At 44.0% G+C, this 18,742-nt stretch overlaps 1 protein-coding gene across 1 annotated transcript in view; it reads right to left on the bottom strand.

Annotated features, from left to right (window-relative positions):
- LOC106143725 (chondroitin sulfate proteoglycan 4-like) overlaps positions 1-18,742 on the bottom strand; it is a 57,555-nt gene that overhangs the window by 18,911 nt on the left and 19,902 nt on the right. Inside the window, 3 exon segments of the mRNA XM_013349784.2 lie at positions 3,888-4,019; positions 7,940-8,138; positions 16,266-16,442. Coding sequence (XP_013205238.2) covers positions 3,888-4,019; positions 7,940-8,138; positions 16,266-16,442 — 508 coding nt within the window.

The following is an 18,742-nucleotide window of genomic DNA, read 5'->3' as shown; positions in this document are numbered from 1 at the left end:
CTATTTTACTAAGTTCACAAAAAATATTTTAGAGTGACTGTTAAAAACTGATTTTGCTGGGTGGTGGTGGCGCAGGCCTTTAATCCTAGCACTCAGGAGGCAGAAGCAGGTAGATCTCTGTGAGTTCGAGGCCAGTCTGGTCTACAGAGTGAGTTCCAGACAGCCAAAGCGACATAGAGAAATCCTTTCTCTAAAAATTAAAACCAAAACAAAAAACAAACAAACAACGAAAACTGACATGCAGATTTGGCAAAGCATAGACGTGATAGTGAGTCTGAAAGCATTCACATCCTATGTACTCTAATTAATATTTGTTTTGTATAAGTATCAAGCCAGGGCTGAGTGTACACAGGAGCCAGCACAGAAACTTCCAAGTCTGATGAACTACAAAGGAAATTCAAATGGTATGGTGTGGACCAGATGTGAATTAAATTTCTTAAAGGTTTAATTTAATTTCCTTTTTGGGGAGTTGTTACTAATTTAGGCCAGGTTGCAATACTTCACCAACCAAGGAGATTAAAACATGGGACATTGCTACATTGTTGTGGCTATTAACTTGTTGTGTATCTTCTCTCTCTCTCTCTCTCTCTCTCTCTCTCTCTCTCTCTCTCTCTCTCTCTCTCTCGTACATGTGTCAATATATCAGAATGCTTGGGAAACAAAATGAACATCTACTCCGATGTCCCTCTCCCAGGGAACTGACATTTCTACAGGAGACACCCTGGGATGCTGCCCCACACATACAGGAGAGGAGCTGCTGAATACAAGCTCTAGATCTGGGAGCAGAATTGCTGCACTGCCTATAGGGCTTGACTTCTGTCAGCTATGTGACGCTGAGACCTCCTGAGCCTCGTGTCTTTCACCTGCCAATGGGGATGTTCAAAAGCTGTGTTCCATATATACCATTTCACTTAAATTTTTTATAATAACCCAATGTGGTAATTAAAAATCTAAGTATCAGCAGCTGAACGTCCAGCCTATAATAGGAATAGATTTTTACTCCTGCAACAGCCCTAAAATAAACCATGCTTCTACAAAACAACAGACTTGCCCCTGGGATTTGAGAATATGGAAGTTTTGAACTCAAGGTTCTGTAATAGCTGGCATAGGATCTCTTACATCATAGCCAGGGGCAAGATGCAGCATGCCTCTTTGCCCTTCAAGGGACATGGCATAGCAAGCTGAGGATGGGAACTCTCAAGGCAGATACAGAACGTGGCATTGATCATCACCTTACAGCTTCACACAGCAGTGGGGACAAAGAGCCTCAGGGCACTGCTGAAGAAGCCCTGCGGAGCAAGGTTAGGTGGATCCCTAGAAAGGGGATAAGGGGACAAAACCACAGGGATCGTGGTCATCCTAGGTAACTCTAATATACAGCTGGTATCCCCTGCTACTTGGGAAAGCTATTGCAGGAAGAACAGTATGAAACAGGGGAGCCAGAAGGTCCACCTGAACTCTAGGACTAGGGGTACCACAGCTAGGAGATTCCATCACACATCCCTGCCACTCAAGAGGAATGGATATGAAGATTTCTCCTCCTTCCTCCTGGCCATTAGCTGGAGCAGGAAACAAGGCAGGGTGGAGACGCAGGCAACTAAGAATATCAACTGATCTAAAAGGGCAGGGAGGGCTTGGGAAAGTGAGGCCAACAACTGAGTTCCAGCAGGGAGCTCTGAGACACACAGGGGCTGGGCTGCGGTTGATGTAAGACTTGCTGGAAAAAGAAACAGTTACCAGGACTGTGGCCAATAATGCACAGAAGGCTGTAAAACCTGTAAGTTTTATATGATCTTCCGAAGGTCAAAAAGGAATTTGGCTGCTTTAATATATTTTTTCCGGCTGCAGTGATTCGGTAAAACATTCACCAGAGACTCAGAAGTGTAGAAGCTAGTGTCTCTGTCTTTCCGCTAATACGGCTGTCATTAATTATTAAACCAGACGATGCTGAGCTAGATGAAAGGTACTTAATCTTTTGCAGCAGCCACAATTGCCCTAGCTTTGGAGTTTTAAAAATAGATTACCATGTTTTTCCGATTACTGAAATGTAGCCGATTATTAGTTTTTTTAAAACACTAAATGACTTCCTAATTGCCTTGGGGGAAGGGGAAATTGTAGAGTTTCAGACTTACTCGGAGAGAAAATTCGCAGAGCATGGAAAAAATGGTGTTTTCTAATAGAAGAATCCTAGGTGACATATCCCTTGCTGCGTTTGGAAAGGTTCTTTCCACAAACTTAAAAGCTGAGGAAGTGTAGAACCTAAAAATGAACACTGAAGGGCTGGGGATGCCGCTCGGTGGCAGAGGGCTGCCTAGTTTAGCCCTCAGCATGGCCACCATCACAATATCAACTAACAAGACATCCAGTAGTTATTGTAAGAATAACAGCGGACAAGTGTCATTTTCCTTGAAGTCAGCTTTGGAAGCAGGAGGGCTCACTCCACCCATTGCTGGCAATTTGTATTCTTTCCTCTTTAAGTCACAGAGCCTGCCAGCTTCCCAAGAACATATTACCTGGCTCATAAGCACTGAAATACTGGTGCAGCCTCCAGCCCTGTGGATCCCAAGCTAGTTCCACTTTAAGACCAACTAAGATTTTAAAAAAGGAAACAAGATGGCTCAGTAGTTCCCAGCACCCACATGGTGACTCACAACTCTCTGTTACCCCAATTCCATTCCAGAGCATCTGATGCCTTGTTCTGACCTCCGCAGGCACAGGCATACATATGGTGCATAGACAAACATACAAGCAAAACACCCATACACATAAAACAAAATACATAAAGCTAAAAACATTTTAGATGATCCAGTCCCAGTCCGGAGACTTGCATGCAATTTGTATAAAGTGAGAGGCAGGCACTGCTGCTATATTTAGGATTGCTGGCTAGCTGGACCATAATTAATAAGATCACCAGGGTCCTTTTCCTTCTATATTAGATTGCTGATGTCTGTTTTTTTCCATCTGTATTTGATTGTTAATGTCTGTCCTTTAAATAGGTTATAAAGTGCAGGACTGCCCTAGCCTTTCCTTTTTCCCAACATTCAGGCCATCTTGAAATGTTATGTTTCCGTCTGTGTTTTATTGGAAATAACGAACCCCAGCACTCTCTCTCTCTCTCTCTCTCTCTCTCTCTCTCTCTCTCTCTCTCTCTCTCTCTCCCTTGCCATTGTGCAAATCTTTCCCCTTTCCTAAAACTGTTTGCCATAGTGGGTCACAGCTTCTTCTGTATCAGTCTGGCTTAGATTATTGGCAAACAGCCACTCAAAGCCAGCACTAACAGAAAACACAGGCAGGCCCCAGGTGCTGCAGATGACCTTCCTATTCATAATGCAAATAAGTCTGAGGAAAGTTAGAGACAGGGATGAGGTTCAGCTGGTGAGTGCTTGCTTAGCATACACAAGGCCCTGGTTCTGTTCCCAGGAACGTGTAAACTAGGCATGGTAATGCAAGCCTGTAATTCCAGCTCTTGGGGAACAGGTGGGGAGATGAGGAGTGCAAGGTCACCTGTTCAAGACCAGCCTGGGCAAAGGGAGTTGAGCTCCAAATGCATAAATAATAGAGATTTGGGGTCTGTAAGGACCCTATAGGAGGGGGAAGTACAAAGATAGTAAAGACAGCCCCTCCCATGAATCCTTCACACTGCCCTGTTCCAGTCCTTCCTCTCCAGGGAAGAGGCGAGGGGAGAGACGGAAAGGTAGCAGAGTGCCAGCCTTGCCTTGCTGCTGTCAAATTTCTGCTGGAATTCTGTGGGGACGGGGACTTAATAGAGGTAGCTAGAGTCCTTCCACAGTAAGGGGCATCACTTTATGCCATACACGTGGGGTTTCTGAATGAATAGATAGGAAAACACTCCACCACCATCTCCAAACACTCCCTAAGCCTCTTACCTGGGAAGATGCTCAATCCTCTGTTGACTTCCAAGCTAATGATCAGAGCTTGGGCAGTGACGCTAAAGATTTGCCGAGGTGCAAAATTCAAACCATCAGTAACCTGGAAATTAAAGCCTCCTGACATTGCTCCTTCAAAAGAAGAACATACACTCTGGTCAGTTTGATTATCCTGAAAAAGTCACCTACCTTCACCCCATCTTCCTCCATGGTCCCCTGCAAGTAAGCCATAGCAATTTGTAGTGTGTGAATGAGCCGTTGAGCTCACTAAATCAAATCCTGTTGCATACCACATACATTTGGATTCACAACAGACAGCCTGTAGGACTGTGGTCCCATAGACTCCATCACCCCCAGAGATGTCACAGCCTGTTTAGTTTGTGTAAGGATGCTCCACAGTGTCTGCACACTGATGAAATCATTTCTCAAACTGTGTCCCTGACTTTGAGTGATACTTAATTGCATTATTGACAAGAAACAAAGTTAAGACTCATCTATAAAGGTTAAAAGGCAGATTCCCTTGACCTCTGACACATTAAAGCAAAGCACAGATGTTACCACTGAGAAATTTTTGAAAATTAAAAAAAATGCTCATCACCTGTATTTTATTATTTTGAAATCAATCCATATCAATAAAGTATCATATGTCTATAACCACACAAATAATTTTTGAAATCTTGAGAAAGCTTTATACTGAAAATGAAAATTTAAGGGAAGGGGATATTTAGCATCTTACAACTGCTACAAATCACCACACTTTTTAATGGAATATGCAAAAGAGAGAGTGGGAAGATTCCAGCTCAACCCTGCACAAGGAACTGTAGGCAACACAAATCCTGAGAGCTGCAGAAACAGACTTTCCCAGGGAAGAACACACTCACTGGCTACCCAATACCAATCAACCAGCCCTGAAAACATAAACACAAACATACACACATGCACGCAACAATGAAAAAAAGGGGCTATTAACTTGAAAGGGAGTTGGAAAAGGTATATGGGAGGTTTGGAAGGGAGAAATGGGTAGGGGAATATTATATAATTATACTATAATCTTAAAAGATAAGAGAAATTAACAAATAAATATCCAAGTCAAGCTAACCATATTCTGAGTGCAAAGAGAAGGAAGGGAGAGACCTGGCCTCACTTTTGTTAAGGATCTGCAAGGAGATCACATTCTCTCCTCTGTCCGAGATTAGTAATGCCAGTAAAGTGGAAAATTAACTTATGTACATCGCTGAAGTGGAGATGGACCAGCATCGATCCAATTCCCCACGGTGCTTTACCAGTCTCTACTCAGGGAGACTGGTGGCCACATCCACACCACTTTTTGAAAACGTCCATCTAGCAGTAAATTAAAAGCCTACATGCCCTTACAGAATATACTAGGTAGAATGTATCTTTGTTGCCCAGGGGAAAATAAGGCAAGGAAGGCTATATGGTCAGACTGCAGTAATGTACAACTACTTCCTCATTAACACAGATTGACAGGAGGTCGGTTGATACTTGACATCTTTTACCTCTTAGGTAAGCAAAACTCACTAGGAGGCCCCAAATCCTCACTAGAATGTTTACCGGTAGTGTTTTGGCTTTTTTTTAGAGAGCATATTCATAGGTCACTATGAAAGAGACAGAGTCCAGGAAAGAATAAGGCACAGGGTGTGCCTAACTCCTAACAGGGTTCACAATCAATTGTTGTGCATTTGCTTGCTTTACCAGAAATAACTTTTCAAAGTTGTACTTAATGAAACACAAAATTAAAGAGAGTGCCTTCTACCACTAGAAATTCTTTAAGTGCCTTATGAATTCAGAAACAAAACAGGGGCGGAACTAGAAGATATTAAAACAAATACAGACTGTCAGACAGCGTCGGACCTAAACACTAAATAGGACCAGGAAGGAAGCAGACACATAAGGAGCTTTGTGGATTCTCCGTGGCAGAGCTCCGAGTTTTCCCAAAGGTACTCTCAGGAGGGCCAGGGATGGAGAGTCCCTGGCTGCAGACATCTTTGCTGCATCAAAACCACTTACGTTGCTGTACGGACTGGTGGATTAGATTAGAGCAGGGCACTTTGCAAATGTAAGATGCTAAGCAAGATTAATTAATCCTTCCCCTTTGTTTGGGGCTGGTGATGGACAGACGGACAGCTGGTTCCAGCAACAGAGGCATCTGCAGCTGGGCACCAGTCACTTCGAGAATTAGCCTGTCTCAATGTCCACTTAGGAAATATAATTATAAAGAATTAGCCCCCATGTTATCCTAGCCTTTACCTCCTTTTCCTTCTCCTTCTCTTCCTCCTCCTTCTCTTCTTCCTCCTCCTCCTCTTTCCTTCTCCTCCTCCTCCTCCTCCCCCTCCTCCTCCCTCCTCCTCCTCCTCCTCCTCCTCCTTCTTCTCCTTCTCCCTTTTCCTCCTCCTCTTCTTCTTTTTTTAAAAGAAGCTATTTTCTCTAGCTACTAAAAGCAAATATTGACCTGGTAGCTGACAAGTCAATCAACCCAGAGAGCTTACTGTCGTTTCTGTTCTTCATTGCAAATGGGAACCCTGTCTCCTTACCCGCCATGCCCTTCGGGGGAGAAAGAGCAGCTTGGGGGGCAGGCCACCCTGAGCCTTTCCCAGCTGTAGGTTTTTTCATCTCAAAAATGGGGTCATGACTCTGTATGGCTCAGAGGATTGAGGAGCACTTGGGAAATGACATATTCAGTGTGACCACACCTCCTGTGCTGCCTGACAAATGGAAGAGGTTTAAGAGTGTTGAAATAAATCTAAGCCCCCCAGTCCCCGACTCCAGTCTGTGACCACTACACAAGAGCATCCGTATGCTCAACTGTGTTTCAGATTCTTCCGGCAGCTGTGTGTAGATGCACAGATCATCGGGACATCACTGCCGCTGAGTTTAGGTGTCTTATCTTTCTTGTCTTTACTACATTCTCAAAGAAGACAGTTTAAAGGAACCAGGGAAAAGATGTGATTTAAGCTTTCAGGCTATGTGTTCCTATGCTCCTTTCCAATGCCTCCTTCCAGCTGCTGCCCATCCTGGTCCATTGACAAGGACAGACTTATGACAAAACCAGGCCAGCCTGGCCAAGTTCCTGGGCCACCTTTTCAGCAAATGTTGTTGGGATTGATTCATTGATGACTAACAGGGAGCAGAAAGGGCCCCCAACCAACATCAGGACCTCATAAATACAGTGACACACATTCATTCATGAATACAACCCTAGTACAAAAGCTGCTTTGTTCACTAATGGACCCCAGCATCTAGAATGTTATTACCTGGTACAGAGTTGGTGTTCAAAATTATTTCATTTGTTCAAAATAGTTTTATTTATGAAACATCTCCTATGTTCTAGTTGCTGCTCGAGGGGCTAAGGATAGAAGAGACCCTGCCCTTTCTTAGAATTTTTATACTGTCTTGTGGAAGGGAGGTAAAAAGCAGAGGTCCAACTCAACCTACGCTAGTCTCACAGTCAGGGCAAGAGCAGAGAGTCACAGAGAGATGCTATGCCTGTGAGTGGAGTGGGAGGAACGGCTCTCACGGAAGGGAACTGACCTTACCTGCCCTCCCGAGTAAGCCTCGGGGGAGGCATGTGCAGGCTCCAGTGGTTTTATTAGCTTTCCTAAATATGTTCTTTAAAAATCACAGAGCTTGGGAAGTTTTTGCATCCTGTGGTTTTTCAGTCAGTAGCTCTTAGGTATGACGGCCGCATCACTCGCTGCTCAGAGCATGTGTTCTTGACTCTGCTCGGCACGGACTTACCTCTTAGGTATGATGGCTGCATCACTCCCTGCTCAGAGCACGTGTGTTCTTGACCCTACTCTGCAAGGACTTAGCTCTTAAATATGACGGCCGCATCACTCACTGCTCAGAGCACGTGTTCTTGAGCCTGCTCTGCAAGGACTTAACTTTTAGGTATGATGGCTGCATCACTCGCTGCTTGCTCAGAGCACGTGTTCTTGTGCCTGCTCTGCACGAACTTACCTCTTAGGTATGACAGCCGCATCACTCGCTACTCAGAGCACATGCACTTGACCCTGCTCTGCCCTGTGACTTACCAGAGTGCACAAACACGAGGTGACCCTCATCAATTTGCGCCTGAGTGAAATTCTGAATGCTTCTGCCAGGAACGGACTTGAGAGCCAGGTGCCCGTTGCTGGGAGGAGTGACCCAGTAGACCAAGTCCTGTGGGGGAGAGTCCCCATCTTCAGCACATAAGTCATCTCTGGTTATCTCAGTGATAGAATTCACCCACACCTGAAACAGAAGAGAACCAATTCCAGTCTCCCCACATAGTCACGATCCTGGGCCCCATGTAAAAAGACGAAAAACAACTAAACCAGTCCACTGGAGTTTTTAAAGAATGGATTTGCTTTTTAAATTTTTAATTTTATACATATAGGTGTTTTACCTACATGTATATCTATGTGCCATGTACATGTCTGGGGCCAACAATCTAGAGTAAAATATTCAGTATTTACTCAACATTAATTACCCAACAATGCATATGAACTGATGTATATCTAACTATAGAGCCAATGGTTACAAAGCACCCTGTGTGCTGAACATGCTAAATTCACCATACAGAATCTCAGACCATGCAGTGTTGACTTCGTTAGGTTGCTTTGAGGATACCTACACATTGCTTTCAGTAGCCAATGGTGTCACCAGCTTTTAATGGTTGAGGAGGAAAAATGTACATTGCACATTTGCTACGCCCTTTATTCTGTCTTACATGAAAACAAGGGTCTGGTTTCTTTGTTCTTGTGCTGTTTGCTGTAGTAATAGTTCACAGCTGTAGCCCTAGCTGAGAAACATGGCGGCTTCCTCTTATGTTAAAACCTTATACATTGTCTACACATCTCTCTCTGTCTCTTGCTCTCTCCTCATGCCCATCTCTTCCACGGTGTGTGTGTGTTCAGGTGTATGTGTGCGCGCACACACACGCGTGTGCACATGTGTATGCATATTCGTGTGCATGCAGGTACAGTGTGTGTGCACAAGCCTGGGGAGGGCAGAGGAAAACCTCAGGTGTCTTTCTTCAGGGTCAGTACTTTGTTTGCTTTTCAGTGGTCTCTCACTGACACGGGGCTCAGAAATTAGCCTTGGGCTAACTGTCCAGAGAGCTCCAGGGACCTGTCCATCTTCACTTCCCCTGCACTGGGGTTATAAATGCAGGGGCGTAGCTGTCTGGTGTTTTAATACGGATTCTGGGGACCAAAGCCAGGTCCTCATACTGGCATGGCAAGCACTTTACTTAAACAACTTAACTCAACCGTTCACCAAACTGATTGTTCATCTACAATGAGCCAGTAACTAGTTTAGACACTTGCACTGTGCCAGTGGATGAAACAAAGGAGTGGTGTCCTTGTGGGACCCCTACTTTAGCAGAGGGCACAGGAGGACACAGAGAAGAGGCAACAGGCACAGTAAGAAATGGGCAACATAGTGAGTTATAAAGTCACTGCACCATGAAAAAGACAAGACAAAGTAGTAAGGGGATTCTGGGCTGTGGATGTTAAAACAGGAGGCTGGTTGGAGGATGACCGAATGGGGCGAAAGAGAAGCCACGCCATGCACACATGTGCATATTCAGGAGTGGGAAAAGAAGATGGCATGGGAAACACTGGAGTTAGCTCAGGGGTAGGAGGAGTGAAGAGGCCATTAGGGCAGGAAGAAAAGAAGCAAGGTAAAGAAGACAGAGGTTCCAAAACATAAGAGACGGTCAAACACACTGTCAAAATGTCAGCTTGTCCTTGAGGGCAGGAAGAGAATTCAAGTAGAGTCCTGACCTGGCATACAAAATTTCCGGCTAAAGCCATGATGGTCTATAGAGGCAGGAACACCTGCCAGTGGGTGGCACAAGGGCCCCAGAAAGAATGGTAGAAAGGAGGCTTGAAGGCACCGCAAGATGGGAAGTGGTTTGGTTCTGGGAGTCTACTGCAGGTGTCCAAGAGTTACAGGAAAAGAAAGGTGAAGGTCTGAAGGCACATTTGGGGCCTTGCCAGTGTGAGGCAGCTTGGCACAGACCTGCCAAGACTAGCTCTATAGAGACCAACTGGAAAGTAGGCCCGAGACTCAGTTTACCCTAAGGCAACACCTGCTTCCAAGAAAGACCTCAAACCCTAAGGACATCAACTTTTTAATGTCTACCGGAAACACAAAATTAATGGAATGTCCAAATCACAAGAGTCATTTAACTTGTGGAAAGGTCACAGTTCCTATAAAATATGTAAGTCGGTGTGTTTAACAAAATACCATGCCCAGTCATTCCAGTTTCAGATTTTACATTTTTAAATCATTCCATGTGGCTTATTTTTATTTCTTCAGAAATGAAAACTGATTCGGGAATGTGATACCATTACTTTTCCTATAACCTGTAAACACTTGTTTTTTTTTTCCAATCAAGAGCACAGAAAACCTGCCCAAGCCCATTTTCCACTGCAGTCCCTTTACGGCTGAACAGGGCTTCCCCTTTCACCACGGGAACACACCGTCTTCCAAAACAACTGGAAAACCTGTCGCTCAACACAAAACACCCTCCGATCTTCCTTTCTCTTCACATCCAGTTCAGTCCAATTAGCAACCCCATTGCTTCAAGGTCAGCGTGGTTCAGTGCCCAGCTTTGGATCATAATAACTCCACATAGGTGGGAAGAGCACAGCAATGACCTCACGCTTGAATTCAGATTAGAAAATGATCCAAGGCTCAAAAAATAAGTATCTAAAGACAACAACACTGGAACCTGTGGCAATCCATCCAAACTCACCTTTGCTCATAAACGAAAGTGCAGCTGACCCATGGCTAAACCTACTGGGGTATACTGGGTCTATCTATGACCCAGTGCCATCTAAGTTGTGATACTAACATTTGAAGACCCCACCCTTTGTTTCAGATCTCAGGAGAGTTGTGCAAAGCGTTCTGAACTTGCTGCCCTTCTGGGTGGCGCTCCAGGACCGCAACTGACATGGCATTTCCCTTCTCCCACTGCAGCTGGTTGTAAAGCTCCTTTGAGTGATAAGTACAGTTCAGGGTGATAAGTACTTGCCAGGGTGTAGCTCAGGGGGAGAATTCTTGGCTAGCACATACGGGTCCTTCATTCCTAGGACCGTCTAAAGCCAGTCCAAGCCAAACAGGAAAAATAACTATATGGTTCAATTTTTAGGGTTAAAAACAAGGTAACACATTATAGTATTCGATTACAGAAACTTGGAAAATGGGGAAATGAAGCCCCCTTGTGGCCAGAATTTTATGTGGCCTGTATTTAAAAAAAAAATCACTGTTTATGCTTAAATACATAGGCACGCTTAAGAATGGATTTTAGATCAGAATATAAAGGAGTCACTTGGCATGGCCTAACTTGGAGCCTGGTTTGTCGAAATACAAATGGTCCCGCCCATGCCACCATCGGCCGTGCAACACACCCGAATGGCCGGGGATTTAAGGCTGTGTCTTGTTTCTGTAGGAGAAATGCATGCCCCCAAATGCTGAGCTAGAGAGGTAATGCTTGGACTTTGGCTCTGAACTCCCACCCAGAGTCCAGGATGCCATCGAACTCTTCCCACCACCCCCATGGCCTTCTCCAAAGCAGACTCCAGTAGACATTCTTTTTATCTACAGGCCCTGATAAGAGTAAGAAGAGAAAGACAACATAAGATCACCTGAAGGTTTTAATAAAATGTGGGTTGGAGGTAAGAGATGACATAAAGTCTGGGCCAGGGAGATGGCTCAGCAGGTAAAGGCACCTGATGCCAACCCCGAGGTCCTGAGTGTGATTCCTGGGACCTATACATTGGAAGAAAAATCTCAGCTTCCTGAAGTTATCCTCCGGCCTCCATACTTGTGTTTGGTGAACATGCATGCCCCCTCCCATGCCCCAAATAAATAAATAAATGTGATTTAAAACAAGACAAAATATAAATCTGATGACTTGTGGGAATCACATTTTGCCTCTGTCTCAGATTCTGTCTCTGACTAACTTTATTACTTGGTCAAGTCCTATCTCTCTACCGCCCCTACCCCACCCTACTGCAACCTAGGCCTATGGACACATTATAGGAGTAGCCTCCTCCTAACCCACTCCTAAGCCCATCACTTCCTCTCTTACATTTAATCCAACATTTCTGGGAAGTTGTGTCCTTTTCCTGTTTCCTCCAGGTCCTTGGGTTCCTTCACTGTAACTGTGAAAAAAGAAGCAATGGTGCTTGGCCATTGTGATCTCAGGCTGTTAACTGAAGTCTGCTACTTGTTCTCTCTCTCTCTCTCTCTCTCTCTCTCTCTCTCTCTCTCTCTCTCTCTCTCTCTCTCTCTCTGCCAAGAGTCTTGCCCTGTAACAGATTCTTCAACTTTATTAGCTACCACTGTGACTGGGAAGTGGTCATTACCTTCACCAATGAATTGCTCTGAGTTACAGAGAAGAAATGACACTGTCAGAAATGATCCCCTAAATTTGGGAAGAACTAGTTACATATCTGCTCCTGGAAAATGTGCTCTCGTAGCACATTTAAATTAAATTAAATGTTATTTTAATTTAGTGCATGTGCTTTCCATATTCACTTCCCAAAGTGCTGACAGACCCAACAATTCTTAAATATTATTGGCGATTGAGTCAGGGAACTCCCTGCAATATGACCGAGACAATTAGCCTTTCCATGCTAATCTGCCATCGTTACTAGACAGTCTAGTGGGAAAGACAGAAATATTTTGAAAACAAAAATAATTGGGGGGCCGAAAATAATAGCAAATCTTAGATTCTATGAACTGCCTAGACAGGGTTTCTAAGTTAATAAATCCAGTCCTGGCTGCTTTTTGGCTCCTTTTCTAGTTGAAATTAGATCGAGATTGATTGTAGACATTATTATTATGCTTTAAAACCTCAATGCACAAAACTACATTGTTCTGAAACCTTTAGGCAACTTTATTCACTGTGTATGTGTGTGTGTCTGTGTGTCTGTGTATACCCAAAACTCTACCCTTATCCTTGGGATATTTAAATACTTGTCATTTGTTAATTTTCTTCCCTTGTGACCATGACTTTGGATGACCATAGCAGTTCATAAAGTGAGTTGGTTTGAAAGAAGATATCTACTGCTCATTATCCAAGCCTACTTTCTAGCTGGGAAGGGCAAGGCCATGTGCAGGGGCAATGAGCAGGTGGGCCTGCCTTGGATAACAGGGCTGGAATGATGAAGGAGACTTCAAAGCTGAGGACAGGAGGCAGGCTTCCCTGCTTGGAAGACAGAGGACTCTTAACGTAGTAAAAAATCCTGACAGTATTTGGAGAGTAGGGTGCAGGTCGTTATAGGTGGGAACAGCTTTGTCATAACCCTATGGTATCAGTTCCTAGGAGTTGAGAATTGAGATGAGCCCCTAGAAATTGACTCAGCCCATAAAAGACAAAGTTTCAGGACCAGACAATGACTCAGTGGGTAAAGTGCATGCCACACAAGCATGAAGCGATGGACAATCCCCAACACCCATGCAGAAAGTCAGGTCTATCTGCCATGTGTCTATAATTCCAACACTGAGGGTGAAGATGGGAGGATCCCTAGTGCTTATAGGTCAGCCAGCCAGGCTAGTCCAGATGAGCGTCAGTCCAGTGAAAGACGCTATCTCAAATAAACAACAAACAAACGAGGTGGAAAAAGACACTCAATGCTGACTTGACATTATTCTCCACAGACACGTGCACATCCACCAAACACACATATACATACATACATGCGCAAAGATCATTTCCCCAAAAACAGAGAGGTGGAGGGGCATTGCTCATTTATATAAAAATATCTGTCTTTGCTAGTTTCATAGCTTAATGCCTTTCAATTACCCAAAGCAATTAGTACATTTTACATATCAACTCTGTGTGTGTGTGTGTATGTGTGTGTGGTGTATTAGACACCAGGTATTTTGGTTCTGTGTATTATATTTTGTTTAACATATTTTTAAAATATTGATTTGGAACCATATGACCTGCAACCTCCAGATAATTCCTACTATGGATGGCAGGTGTAATGTGTGACTCTGAGCTCAGACTACCCAGGCTCAAACCCACTTTTACTAACTGTATGGTATTTGTCAAGTGACTTACCCTTTCATTGCCTTAAATATTTATTGTAACCCTCCTTTGATTTCAAGAATGATTGAAAGAATTAAATGAGGAATTATTTAATCAGTTAAGTGATACATTTATATATTTATAGTTGAGCCTGTTTCATAAGCGGGGCTTGTAAATACTGGCTACTTCCCAGTATTATCTCTGGAAACCAAAAGAACAAAATTGCAACATGCTGAGGGGTTCTTATGCTCAAAAATCAACCTCAACGTGGAGCTGATATTTGATATCATTCTCTTTCTATACCCCCCCCCAGTTATTCCCACACTCCCCTAAGTTTTTCACAGCAAGCTTACTTCAGACTGATCACCTCTGTTATGGAATACTCCTTGACTAATAAGGCTCCTCTTACTAATATGCATACACATGAATCATCTAATAACCCTGTCCAGAAGAGTTCATAGGAGTGAATGGCAGATTCTTCTTCTCAGAGAAGTCCACTTGGGGCCCAGCCCTAGGCTTGTACCTGAGGCTGGTAGCTAGTTTTGTACACTGGCTTAAAACGCCCCACAAATGATACCAGGGGCTCCCCTGTCTAAATTGTTTGTGCAGTGTGGTCTGTGGTGGAGTCCTCCTTTTCTCCTGGGGGGTCTGGGATTTGGGTTCTTCCCAGGCAGAAGGTGCCTGCCTACCTGCCAGGTCTCAGAAAACATCTTGGCGACTCGGCAACTAACTGAGCTTCGTAGTGGAAGCCACTTTGCAAGAGCTGTCACAGTCACTGGGCCAATCCACTGTGTCCTGCGTGACTTCACTGGGAAAGCACTCGCCAGCTGACCTAGTTTCCTCTGGACTCCACCCCGGGTGCCGCTTCCCTCTGCTGATTTTGCTTTATTTGTTTCCCTGAAAAAAAATCTTAGCCACAGCACGCCAAGTTCTGAATGTCTCCGCCAATCCCACCTAGGGAGGCCTCCATTCCCCTAACTCACACGCCGCCGCCTTAAAAAGGTCCTGTCCTTGAGAGATCTTCCCTCTCTACAAAGTCAGTGTTCTCTGAGCAGAATCATCCTGAATGGTGGCGCAGGAACCCAACTGGAGAGACTCCAAGGCCGCTCCTCCTTTCTGACTACACTACACTTTAATGTTCCCAGCAGTTCCTTGGGCGGACCATGAAAACAACACCAGTTATAGAACGGACCAGGACTATGTGAACATTCAATAAATGTAAACATTTATGGAGTGTTTAACCACCACTGACAGCTACAGTTTCTCTCGGTAGCTAACCGGTCACTTCTCAGATGACTCTTCTCGGAAGAGCCCGTGTGGGGGAGAGGGACAGAAGTAACTGAAAATAGGAGGTTTAGACTCTTGGCCAGTACGTACATAGCATTCGAGAACAGGGTGAGACCGGAAAGAAAACCCAAACTAACACATTCCAACGGCACAAGTGCTTTCTCATGAAAGGCAGAGGCTGAGAACTTGCCATGCTGTAAGACACCTGAAGCACTAACGGGAGTATTCCTGGGTCCCATTGCCTGGAGCGAACAATAATGAATACTGAAACTCGAGCCCTTTTCTACAGTACAAGGCCTGCTACCTAGACTAGCCCCTGTGTTGGCTACACAGTGGATTAACAGGTCCTGAAATGCTTCATAAATTGAGGTCAAGGTTTTCTGCTTCTGATTTCACTTTTATCCCTTCCTGCTCCTCTGGCACCTATCTGGCACCACTGTCAACAAAGGCCCTTTGCTGCTTGCACCAACGGTTACTCATACATGGTGATGTGCTGTGCCATCCTGTGGCATGGTGGGCTAGACACTTGCTACTTAGAAAACAAGAGAAAGTATTTGCCTGGCATGAGCAGAGCCCTGGGAACCCCAACACCATTTAGATACCAAACTACAACACCCTATAAGTTAAAAAATAGTTGATGTTTAAAATCCCTCCTCCAAAGAGCACACTGAAGAAAGCAAGTGGAGATTGTTAGAGTAGAAGTCAGAACTCATAGCCAACCCCAACAGAACCTCATTTCCCAAGTTTTAGTTACCTAACTGAAAGAGGGAGCTAATTTGATACTATTTTTTAAATGACAAAAATGTATTAAAATGTACATAGTAATATATATCCAAAGGAAACATAAATTTTATTATCTTCCAACAGTATCCAACAAGATATTGACAAGTAATAGCTAATGATTCTTTGAAACAGCAGAGACATGTTAGCATACAAGGATGGTCATATATATGCCTCATTATTTTACAATAGCAATGATATAAATCCAAACCTATTTGGTTGCCCTGAGGTTCTTATGTAAATCAAAAGCACACAGCACTTACCTGGAGGATTTTATTGGCTGTTATCACCGGAGCCTTGTCATTTACAGACTCAACAGTCACAAAAAGAGTCTGAGGCAGACTCTGTTTCCCAAGCTCCGAGCTGCTGGCCAAGACGGTGAGACTGTCCGTTAGCTCCTGACTGCCGTTATGAACATAGTGAATCAACCCCTGCTCCACCTGAAACCAAACCAACAGAAGCACTCAGTCCCAAACCATGACAGAAGTGCTCAAAAAGAAATCCAAGCGCAAAACTCTCCCTAAGGCACAGAAGCATGTCTTCATCCCATGACGCAGTGGGAATTGTGAGGATGGCATCACACTTCATCCTAAAAGTAAGTGAAATGCCACTTTGTCCTAAGGATAGGTTTAAAGAAAGGTAGAGAAATGCAAGGTGGTGCAGGAACGAGAATGCTGAATTAGTAGCAGAAGACGAGTTTAAATGCCACTTCTGACAGTAATGTGTGCTGCTGGGTGCACATAACCCAGTCTCTTCTACCAATGGGACACCACGGTGAAGTTCAAGTTCAACTTGCTTATTTCAGGTGCCTACATTTGGAAGGTTTTGGTTGTTTTATTTGACAATCCAAACCATCAGAGTTAGGCTCCCCTGGGGTTTTGTTTCTCTTCCTTTGAAACACATGGATCAGGGAAACTATAAAGTTCCTCACACATATTTTCTGAGCTAAGGAGGAGCTGTTTCCTTAACCGTTTTCTGTGTCTGAGGTTATGTGTGATGGTGAGTTTTAATTGTCAACTTGAGACAATCCGGACTCACCAAAAAGAACAGCTCAACTAAGGACTGTCTCCATTGGGGGGGAGTGACTCAATTAAGGCATTGATGTAGGAAGACCCAGCCTACTGTGGGTGGCGCCATTCCCTAAGCAAGGGGTCCTGACCTATTTAAGAGTCAAGAAATAGAGCTGAACAAAGGCAAGCGAGCAAGCAGTATGCATGTATTTGTTTCTCTGCTCTTGATTACAGAGGGGATGCAAGTTCCTGCCACTGTGACTCCCCTGGAACTGTAGGCAGAAATCAGCCTCTTCTCCCTAAATCACTTTTTTGGGGTATTTGGGGGGGGTGGTATTTTATCATAGCAACAGAAATGTAACTAGGACAATCTGCTACCTTCTAATCTTGAGCCCTCACTTTCATAATAAATCATGTATCTCTTATCTCTTGTTAATATACATCTCCTGTAGACAGACTATGGCAGAATACATTACAATCAAATCATTCTACCACAGAAGATCTCTTTCACAGTAATAAAGCAAATGTAATATTTATTTTTATTCCCTGTTAGACTCCATCTTTTTAATTTCAGTTCTGAAGTTGTCACTGGATGGTTAGGTTATTCCTCTTTGATTTGTAGAAACCAAAAGCCTTATCAGAGTCCTTTCCCCTCTCTCAGACTTGACTCCTGGAAGCACGGAAGATTATAGTTCTGCACCAGATTGCATTCAAGCTAGAGGGGAATTTAGCTTCACTGAGTCTGCTACCAAAACACAACGGTAAGAACTTCCAATGACCCAAAGGAGTTGTTGGAATTCCGAACAAGTCTCTGGGGCTGTGTTTGTTTTGACAAAATTTAGCCAAAAATTTGAGCGGTTCAACTGAGCCCATTCCTGTTGCACACTTCCTTTGAGCAAAGCCTTTTGATCTTACAGTGGTGTTCCTGACAGGGGTGGAAAGTTCAGTCCCCTCAAGGGAAAATCATGGCCACAGGTGCTATGAGAGATTCTGGAGTTCTGTGGGTAGAAGATTCCAGACAACAGGGCCTAACCTCGGATCCCTAGAATACACTGTTAGGCTGCTCAGGCACAACCAGTGAGCGGGACTCATCACAAGATGAGAGATCTCGAAAATGAAAGCACTCTAGTGATAGTGCTCACTGCCAGGACACTTTTCCCGAAGAAATATATCACTTCCCCCAAATCATACACCCTTTAATGAGCAATTTGTCCCAAAATTGCATAGCACTTCATAATATTTAGCTGGGAGCTGAGAAAGGTCCCAAAATTGTATACCATTTAATAATATTTGGCTGAACGCTGCCTAAAAAAATCTGCTGATCAGATGAAGGCCCCAGCCTTTTTTAGTTCTCTTTTCTGGTTTATTTATTTTTTTCTATATTACTAATAATCTTCATTCAACATGCTGCCTTTCACAATTTTCCTACCTCTCTGTCTTCCTGTTCCCCCACCCTGGGAGAAACTCCACAAGGACAGGGTTACTGCCTGGTTAATTTGTCAGGTTGACTTCATCACCTAGCTCCAGAAGCCCTGACCTAAGACATTCACAAACTTCTTACTGAGCAAATGAAGCCAGGGTCTCTCCACTAAGACACTGAAGACCACGGACACATAGGATCAGGGTTACTTTAAGTGAAAATGACAATATCTCAAAACCTAGAGACCACAGGGGTTACATATAAAGAGACAGTGCAAGGAATCACCTGACAAATAGGGACATGGGACTTT

The sequence above is a fragment of the Microtus ochrogaster genome, chromosome 19 (assembly GCF_000317375.1).
Source record: "Microtus ochrogaster isolate Prairie Vole_2 chromosome 19, MicOch1.0, whole genome shotgun sequence".
NCBI classification, from domain to species: Eukaryota; Metazoa; Chordata; class Mammalia; order Rodentia; family Cricetidae; genus Microtus; species Microtus ochrogaster.
Note: the sequence above shows the minus strand (reverse complement) of the source record. Positions and strands in the feature narration are given on the sequence as shown.